A 10686-nucleotide genomic window follows, 5' to 3' on the forward strand; every position below is an offset into this window, starting at 1 on the left:
AAAAAGAGGGATGTAGAGTAATGAAAAGTAATGATAAATTGATAATAAACTTGTGTTATCCTGTAGTAAAAATATTTCAGCAGTAGATGCTTAGGTGTTAACAACATGCACAATATAAATAAATGATAGATGATTGATGTATTCAACCTCAGGTTACAGGTGGCCTTATGCAGCGAGCTATTATCCTTCTGTCAGCTAGACAAAAAACTGTAGAGTACAATTAAACTTTAGAGATATACACAAGTGGGCTATATGAATGAGTTTATGGCAAGAAATTATAATTCAATAATATTAATGTCTTGTGGAGGATTGCAAAAAATTAGTCATTTAACATTAACATTGAAGCAAGAGAAATTTTGCTGATTGTCCATTTACTATTGTCTTTGAATTTACATTTTATGATCTTTTTACGCAGGATCCCCAAGTGCCCAAAAGCATAAATTGAAAAAAGCTTCAGGTCTGAAAACTGTTGAACAGAAACCAGGAGTTTACACTAAATATCGGCCCCATCTTCAGGCAGACAAGGTTAGTGCAAAATTCTAATCATCCTAATAAATTTGTATTAGCTGCTTGTCATAAAGGTTTAAGTATGTTATAACATTTTGCTGTTGTTGCAGTTATCAGATGTTTTTATATGGGTTTGTATTTACCTCTTTTTGATGTGGTTAGATTTTGGATGTTAATTGCACGGTAGTTATGTTTGTTTATTTTTTTTTATTATCAAAATAACTTATATTGGATTATTTCCCCACTTGGTAGAATATTATACTATTATACTTCACCCCTTCATAAAAGTAGTATTGAATCACCCTAAAGTTCTTTGCAACTGAGAATTTATTTTTATCCTTTTTAAATTTTGAGTGATAAAAGAAAACTTTGGAAGTGAGCTATGCATGATTTACTGCAGCTCCTAAAAGTAACGTTAATATGTGGTGCAATACATGGGTAAATGAATAGAATTACCCAAGCTGCCTGATCACCTGTCATCTTGGTAGGGTTAGTGTGCATGGTTACTTGTCGTATATATTAGATAGTTGCTGGTATTTGAATCGGTTGTTCATAACAAAACAGCTGATTTTCGTCCAGTTGTTTATAGCCTTATGCGTTACTCAGGATACTTTTATCATTATTCATTCTGTTTTACTTTTATAAATAAATGAACAAGAAGTTGGGATAAATAGGTTAGTTTATTATAATTGGGTCTCAAAAAGTGAACTCGCATGATAGACAAGATGCATGATAGAATATTTTTTTTATGGATGAAAATTTGGTACTGTACTCACATATGTAAGATTGTAAGTGCTACAAGAGTATAAGCAGTATTACTATAATTTACTTTATTAAATATTAGCCTTAAAAATAATTTTGTTCCCAAAACTAGCAAACCTTCCATTATTTATATATAAATAATTCCAGGTTTGTATTAGGGAAAAATACAAATTATCTACGAATTTGTCATATTCACTAGAAAATAATTAGAATAGGAAAAATATAAAAACTTATCTGCCCTCAAAAACCTGCACGTAAAGAGGAGGCTGTGATATAGGTTTATATATAATATATTTATAAATCCGCAATAGGTGAACTGTTATATGGCGAGGGATTACTGTAATTTGAATTATGGTTAAAAAGGCAACAACTGCTGCATCACTTGGTCACGTAAATATAAAGGATGCTTTCCGTTTTTATTTGAGATGATCAATATTCAAATATATTTTAAGAACTGGTAAAAGCTTATCTTCCTTCCTTCATGTTTTTGATAAATTATAAGGATGACAAAGATAATGTCTGTCCTTTGATAAATTCATTTCATCTGTGTTAGGTGGACAGAGATGGGTTTTAAAAAGTCATTAAATTTGACAAACAGTACCTAGCCCACCAGTTTATTTCAAAAGAAATTATTGTGCAGGACTGAGTCTTACATATTAGATTACTGGGGCTGAAGCACATTGACGTAAGTTGCTTACATATTTTATTTAATGATGAACATACCTGAAGAGTAAATATTTGGCTGGTATTAATATCCTTATCTTTTTTTGTAAGAAATGTTGGTTCAACTATTTTTAATTTTAGAAATTTACCCTTGGATAAAAGTTTTAAGGTTGTAAATTGTCACATTTACAGTGATTATTTTGTTACTTTATCTCATGGTGTGGTCTTTGGTCATAAATAACACACTTTATACTGTACTTTTATTTAACATTAATTATTGAGCTTCAATGACATTATTTTGTGTTTTGTTTTTTCTGTTGCAGGGTTTGGTGAAAAGGTTGTTGAAAGGTGTACAAACAGGTCGTCCAGTTGAAGTTCAAAGTGCACTGCTAAGAAGACACCTACTAGAGTTAACCCAGTCATTTATGATTCCTTTGGAGAGATATGTAGCTTCACTGATGCCCCTCCAGAAAAATATATCCCCCTACAAGGTAACTGATCAGTTCAATGATATTAAAGGTTATAGTAATAGTTTAAGCATGGCACCAGTAATGGGTATTTTCCTTTTTATGCCCTTATAGCTTTTTCAATGGAAAATTTTTATTTGTTCCTACATGAATACAAACCATTATTATTTAATAGATGGATGACTTCAGCGAAGCTGTAACGACCATTAGAATTTAACAAGATACAGTAGTTATAACTACTGATGGGTGGTGTATGAGCCCCGCTCATTTGTCAATCACTAAGACTACCACTTTTGACTGTGGTCATAAGCATTATGCATGTACTCTTTGCTGCGACTCAAATTTTTGCTGTTTTAATTTTTTACTTTCTCTTTCTAGAATAAATGGTTGTTTCCAGGTAAAGCCAGTAAGACGTGTGGTAAGTTTATGTGCAAATCTGCCATGATCCTCATCATCGTTGTGCTTTTTGTAAGGGGTATGATTATGTGCAGTCATTTGTAAGGGGTATGACTATGTGCAGTCATACCCTTGTTACATCTGGATGTATGACAACAATAACAACGTAAACCTAAGAAAGTTGGCCTTCCTCGGGTATTGCTGGTGATATATGGCCAGAACTTCTGAGGCTTCCTCCCTACAGTGACTATCTTGACTCTTTGTTACAGCTATATTGGTACTGGAGGGTGTGACACCTGCTGGTTTGGTCAATGCTGCTTTTGAAGAGGCCCCTGTGGCCCCTTCCTCTGTGAGTGTGTCATCAAAGAAGGCAGACAGGCTGGAGAAGCTCATGCACCCCTCTTCTTCCAGTTCTTCCTCCTCTACTCTTCATTGTGTCTGTCAGTTTCTTCTAATGCTGCTGTTTCTAAAATGAAGTTTGGGAAGACTGATCGACAGTAGCTTTGTGAGTCTTCGACCGAGCTCTCTTCTCGTATGCAAGAGAAATGGAGCTGTAATGAGAACAGACCCAACCACAGAAGGTGTTTCGGTACCTGGTACAGAAGCGTATGCTCCCGATACTAGTGCTCAGTATCATACTGGACAGCTCATGTGCACTGTTGGTGAGGATGAAGGGCACCACCCTTCTGCTCTCCTTTTTCCTGGATACTCGAGGTATACCTCAGTCCCTCTCCCTAAAGACACTTCTGTACTGAAGGGAGTAAGGTTGGTGTGTGTTGAGGTTCCATCATGTATGCAGGATAGAGTACCAGTGGTGAAAGGAACCAGCAAATGGCTGCCTCACTTTTATGAGCTATGAGACGTACCTTCGTGATCAATTTCCTCATGATTTGTCTACAAGTGATCGGTTAAGGGTTTCATTGTGATCTCTCTCCTTGTGTCACCTGGCTCACTAAAGTTGCTCTCATGTGGTAGAGAGCATGATTACCTTTCACTTGTTTGCCTCCTGGGGGCCTTCTAAATAAATTACCAGGAACAAAAACAGTTACTAAAATGCACTCACAGTTGTTGAAGACAGTTCCCTGGAGTTCTACTGTCAGCTCTATCTGGTGAATTAGTCGACGAGTGGCTATGGACACGTCATTGACCTCTAGCTGCTAAACAAGTTTGTACATCAAACTACGTTCCGCATGGGGACGGCATTTACTGTGTGGTCTGCAATCAGAGAGGAAGACTGCATGCTTCCAGTGGATCTGAAGGACACACATTTTTAAATTACCATCTATCACTTCTACAGAAAGTATATACCTCTGCTTCATCCTGGAGGGAGTAATGTACCAGTTCTAAGCCCACCTCTCCCCCAAGTGTTCTTGCCAGTGTTCACACAGGTCTCAGCTTGGGCCCTATCCAACAGAATAAGTCTGGTAAGGTATCTCAAATACAGGCTAGTTCTGGCTTCTTCTGAGAAGCATTTGCTTCAGGATTGAGACTGATGAAGTACCTGTGCGTGTTGATACACATTAGCAGCTAGAGTCTTCCCATCAGAGAATCACATCAGCAGGCTCAAAGAGGTAGCACAACTGTTCTTGTTCAAGCAAGAACTCCTTAGTTGTTTGTTGCAGTGTCATATGGGACATCTTTCCTTGGCAGAAAAACTTATTCCACACATGGCATCACCACCAGCGATAGCTTCATTACTGTTTGAAGCATCATTGGTTGATAGCCAGGTACCGTTACATATGGTTGATATTTCAGCCGTAAACCACAGCAGGTGTGCACGCTAAAATTCCAGTTGTAAACAAGATCAGTGTTAGGGTTTAGCGTGCTAGAATTCTTACGATAAACTTACTTGTCATGTTTTTAAGGTATGATATGATATGATTTTACATCAATGTTGCAGAGAAACTGTTTCTTAACTGTACAGCATTACAGTACCTCTCAACTCCTTAATTTCGTGGTGAATATTACCAGTAACTTCTTTTTGGGTAGCTAAGAAATCAATTTAGTTTTATATTCAGAGTAATAGGTCAGCCATAGACTACCCAGTTTTACCCCTAACTTAAATGTTCAAGTAGTAACCCAGGGGTCATTTTCACCATTCAGTATAGGCTAGCGTTCTGTTGGTTTTAGCATCTGCTAAACGCATAAGTGAATTATAAGCGTTGTCGATCGAGATTGACTTTCAGGAACTATTATCTTGTCGCTTTTACCATTCTTTAGGTCCAAAATATTTTGAAGACTAAGAGTCCGTCTCAATTTTTGTACATCTCTTCACTAAAACTGGATGAAGACAGTGCAGTAGAAAGTTTTTTGTCCAATAAAAGTCGTTCAGTTGTATATGGACAAAACAGGGTAATAGATGTAGTGTCCCTAATTTGTTCTGTGGAATGATGGTCTCTAATTGCCTGCTAACCAAAAATGCCATGGTAAAATTTTATCACAGAGGTACTCAAAGAATTAGATACAAAAAATCATTAATGCTTGAGAGTAAAGGTGGATGATATTAGGACCACAGTTACTTCCATGAATTTTAGCAGCAACTGAAGCAAGTATCAAGTAGAGGTTTGTAAAACATTATCTCAAAAAGCCAATCTACCGTACAGTACAGTATTTTTAATTACTATAGTAAACAATCTGGAATCCCATATTTCAAACTTAATCAGAGTAAGCTAAACAAGCTAGAACAGGTTTGTAACCTCAACCTCATTGCATGGCTTGTACTAAAATTTATCCCTCTCTTTCCTTCAATTATGCCGCACTTTCAACATTGTGTGGGAGTGAGTAATATGAACATCAGGGCAGGTTCATAGAAATAAAGAAATTTAATAATATTTCTTATTTCCTATACTCACCTGATGTTCATATGCCCTCCCTCTCTACAAGAGTAGACCTATGGATAATGTCGACTTCATAACCGTTAGCTATATTTCCCAAGGCGACAACCTGGGCTCCCTAGCACTGACAATAGAGGGCTCTATTCCTTTGTTAAGGATATGTATTGTTTGAAACAAAAGAAATGTGAAAATTTTAAAAATCAACGGCTATGCGTCAATTAAACTGGGCTTCTGGAGAAGTAGTGGTATGGACATCAGGCGAGTATAGAAATAATTGATTGATTGATTTAAAGCTTTCTGGTATCCTGACATCCAAGGTCATTGACACCATTAAGAAATCTTATTATTAAAATTCTAGTTTTATGGTGCTTAATCAGGCTTACCACATACTTACCATTAAGCATTGTTATTTGATCTGGATTAAACTTTGCCTGGGATTAATAACAACTTTAAATGTAAAGAACTACAATTTACTTTAATCCTCAGGCAATACCAAGTTTACGTCCATTCAACCCTGATGACTTCTTAGCCACTTTAGAGTTGTATGGACCGCAATTGACAAGTGGCATTCGAGGTGATTGGGAAGGCCTTTATAGGAGATTCTTCCGCTCAGTTAATTTCTCCTTGTGGTTTAATGCTCGATATCAGGAGGTCTCTGATAAACTCTCAGAGCTACATCTCCAAGCTCTCAGTGAAGCAGTAAGTTTTCCTTTTAATTTTAAGTGAGTTAATAGCTTTTATTCAATATATGAATGTTCTATATTTCTCCATTACTTGCCATATAAAAAGATAGATATATTAAGCTGTTTCTGTGTTTTGAAAAAATAGAATATTTTATTTTCTATCGCATGTATCAAATTTAGGAGTAATCATTGTTCTTACTTGCATAAGATTATAACTTTGTTTCTAAAGGACTTGGGTGACTGGGTATCAACACGTACAGAGGTGGAAGTTGTTGACATGGTGTTGAGACTTCGATCTAAACTCAATGATGCAGACACCATACAGACATCTCAACAAACAAGAGACAAATTACAAGCACATGTCCAAACACTTTTGTCATCTTTACCAGAAGATCTTCGATCTGTGCTTCATGCAAGCTGAGTGCAAGATGGACTGTTATCAGTGGAAAGAAGAAAATTGAAGCTGGTAACAGGTACATTACTGTATTATCATAAAGTGTTTTTGTAATATCACATTTCCCTCCAATTGTTTTTGTACCCAGTTATGTGCACAGGTGTGAAGAATAGAAAAACCTGTATCTTGGGAGTAATGCTTTTTTTTCTACAATCAGGGAGACTTGCATAAGGATTATAGTATCCATTACAGTGGTGCCAAGTGTTTCTAAGGATTATGCTATCATTTTGCTTCATGAGGCAGTGCTGTTTTTAAAGAATCCATATGAATTTCTATTGTCACTCTGAAAACAACACAACCATTTCACCTATCTCAAAACTGGTGAAACTGACATGCTCATATTCATGAGTTAATGTGATTATTTCTTCGGAAATCGTATTTTTGGACTTCATTAATGTCATTAATTCTCTTTAGCTGCTCATGCTTGATATTAAGTGGTAAGTGGTAGGAGGGAGTGTGGAAGGACATTTTTATATTGTGACCTGCAGTGCCTTGAATGATTGACAATTCTAGATAATTTGGTCATACTAATATTTTGAAAACTTAATAAATATTGGTGTGTACTGTATATCCTCTCTTTCAGGGGAGGGAGGTATTTCTGTCATGTAATTAAATTTGGATGATAGTAGTTTAATTTTGACTTAATTGTTTAATGCATGGCCACATTTAGTTGCATACATGGTGCTGAATGAGTTTGGTTGTTTGGAAGAAATTTTAATTCTGCCTCTCTTCAAATATTTTATAATAATTGTGTATTGATTGCAGAAATATTGTATATCTAAGTATGTAAAAGACTTACAATTGTGTAGTGCCAATGCCAAAGTACTGTACATAGAACTTAATTTTGGTTTTAAGTTAGTGTTACTAAGACTTGGAATTTAAGATGACGATTTTGCTCTTATAAATATATGATTTTGAGTAAACATGAAGTTTTCAGTGCAGTGGAGAGACCATTTGGTGAATGTCAGACTTGATAACTTGCAGAAGTGATTATGAAAAGGATGGGTAAAGGAACCAAGAACAGAATTTCTAAACATTATAGGGAAATCCTAAAATGTCATTATACTGTATAAAGTATTTCTTAGACTGTAGTATCTGAAGATTGACACATTTATTTTAAAACGCTATTAATTTTAAATTTTATGTTATCCCGTATTTAAACATACTCAGACATCGGAAGCAAGGTGAAACAGTTTCTCTTTTAGTTGGGAACTACTCTTACTGTTCGTTTTTGTAATAATGTGCCGATTTGTATATTTCTTCTCAAAACTCTTAATCTTGAATTTCATTCAGTAATGTTGCATGAAAATAGCATAATCTTATATTAAGGAATTTAATTACTCCACTTGAAAGGAAAGCAACAATGAAACTAGAGGTAGCAAAACAACAGAACCCACATTTTCAGGTATTGTGAAAATTGTTTCTATGCTTTACTACAGAGTTTATTTAGTTTGAGTTATTGATTCTTTGTGTTTAACTGCAGAATTTATTTAGTATAATTTCTTTTATGTTTATTTTTACCCGCCATAGTCATATGCACCAGAATTCAGTAAGATTTTCTGTCATGAGTTTTGGTAGTTGTTTTAGGTGCTTAGTTGATCTAAGTTTCTTTAAATACTGTTGGTTAATCCCTATTTGTTGATTATTTATGGTTGAGTGATGGGTGCATACCTACACTATTTTAGAATACAAAAGTTAATGTCACTAATCAGTGCTGTGATAGTTATTTTGCAATTTTCTGACAGACGATCATTCCCAAGTATATAATATCCATTTCTTAATTGTTTTGTTTCTAGTCTTGCAAGATTTAATTAGCACATTTTAGCAGTTTACATATTTTTGTTGAAGTTAGAATGCCAAGGCCTAATGTTCCAAAGTAAATTATTAGGGTCTTGGAGCTGTTGATGCCAAGGAACATGTCATTTCCTAAAGTAAGTCTCAAATTAATTTTTAGAATTTTAGAGCTGTGAAAGACTGAAAATCTCATTTCCCTAAAAGATTTCACTAGCTGTTTGACTTCCCAGCTGTTCTGGCCTTTAGTTAATCTAATGCATTTTAATATGAACACAATTTTTCAATCTCCAAACCCCCCAAAAAATTCTTTGGCTATTTGGCTTAAAGTGAATCTGTTAAGTTTCTAAGTAACATTTCTAGAATAAGTGATTTTAAGGTTAACAAGTATTGCAAAAAATTATTTTAATGGAAAGGTTTATTCATAGTATTAATCTTTTGTCCTAGTAACCCTGGTTTACATATCATATTTGATTAAAAGAGAACAAGCTTTGCCTTACTAACCAAAAATATTCTTATTTCGCTGTATTGTTAATTTTATTCTTATAACCAAAATTATAAAGTTAAAAGGTTACAAGACTGAAGGAGATGATATTGTGTCTCTCACACAGTAATTGCATGTTCAGTTTAAGATACTTCAATTGTCAATTTTTTTTCTGCTAAGGTTAACTAAATTTTTACTTCTTAAATCCTTTTCATGTTTATACATATTTATCCTTTGAAATTTTCTAAGCAAAACTTAATGTCTGTAGTTCATTATGACAAAAAAAAATTTGTAAAATACAAGAGAGCAATAGAATGGGTTATAATTGGCAGCTCTCAAGTAATGTTTTTTACCCCACTTCATAATTGAATGAGGCAAATTTTTTCTATAATACTTTTTACTTGGTATATTTAATGGCTGTATTTTCTCCAAAAATTTCAAGTTGCAGTAATAATTTTTAAATTTTAATTTCTAAATAGAGTCAAACCTTACCATTTGTGGATCTGATATTTGCAAATATGATTATCGAGATGTAGGCTCTGGAATCCAAGAAAGGAATATTTATTTATTCTTAATTATATAATACCAAATACAGAACAGGCTTTGATAAAAAAGACAAGATTTAAAGAGCATGAAAATTCACCTATTTAACTACTGTTTTTTATAACTACTGTATTTCTAAACTTTTTCTACTCTGTTAGAACAGAGTATGCTGTGTTGTTTTTGGTCTTAACTGAAAAATACATGAACATATTTTGTTATATAAGGTGCATTTGCAATGTAGGAGTTAATGTACCTTAACTGGAAAGACATAAAAGCATAGCTTCATAAGACCTTAAGCAGCACAGAAGTCATTTATATGAAAGGAAAGAAAATTGAGAGCAGTCCTATTTTATGAAGGAATTTTTAAGCCTTTGTGAAACAATTGCTTATAGTCTTTACTAGTGGGTATTATGTAACTGTTAATATATTTCCTGTATTTAGTGTTATATAACAATGAATATTGGGTACTTTTGTCATTTCTATGAGATACACAAGTTTGTTCTAGTTATATCAGTAGATAGGGAGTCTGGAGGTATTATTTTATTCATGGATTTTCAGCATTGGCTGGTGGCACCCCTCCCTTCCTTATGGTAAGATCTGACTATAGTAACAGGCTGGAAAATCTCAAATAATGGGAAAATGTCATTAACTTTGTTTGCCAAATGCTTTTCAAGAATTTATTTCATGCTGTTTACTGTTGCCGAGAATATCACTTGTAGAAAATATATCATTGATATTTATTATACTTCCAGTGGCAGAGCTGGAAGTTTCATTCAGGTTTATTGTATGCAGGTTCTTTAGTCTTAAGGGTGCTCACAGTTGCTACTATGTGGCATGCAGTTATGTTTATACTTGAGCATATTACTGCTCCCAATTGTTGACAGTTTAACAATGAAATGGGAAATTAAAGTCAATCTCTTTTATGTACAGCATTTAAACTTTTAATCGTATGAATCTCATAATAGCGTAAATCCTCATTATTTCTTTTCTAAATAACTAAATTTAGTTGAGAAAATATTGGAATGGAAGAAAATAGTGCCATAATTATGTAGGAAAGCTTTGGCCAAATATCTTTAAAACTACTCTGTAACTAAATTTAACT

At 34.2% G+C, this 10686-nt stretch overlaps 1 protein-coding gene across 1 annotated transcript in view; it reads left to right on the forward strand.

Annotated features, from left to right (window-relative positions):
• The window catches only part of LOC137640154 (protein DENND6A), an 82240-nt gene extending 73386 nt beyond the window's left edge, over positions 1–8854 (forward strand). Inside the window, exons 8-11 of the mRNA XM_068372662.1 lie at positions 416–525; positions 2256–2423; positions 6116–6328; positions 6542–8854. Of these exons, the coding sequence (XP_068228763.1) occupies positions 416–525; positions 2256–2423; positions 6116–6328; positions 6542–6733 (683 nt within the window). The 3' untranslated portion in view covers positions 6734–8854. The remainder of the gene's footprint in view (positions 1–415; positions 526–2255; positions 2424–6115; positions 6329–6541) is intronic.
• The last annotated feature ends 1832 nt before the right edge of the window (positions 8855–10686 follow it).

The sequence above is a fragment of the Palaemon carinicauda genome, chromosome 4 (genome assembly GCF_036898095.1).
Source record: "Palaemon carinicauda isolate YSFRI2023 chromosome 4, ASM3689809v2, whole genome shotgun sequence".
Classification (NCBI taxonomy): domain Eukaryota; kingdom Metazoa; phylum Arthropoda; class Malacostraca; order Decapoda; family Palaemonidae; genus Palaemon; species Palaemon carinicauda.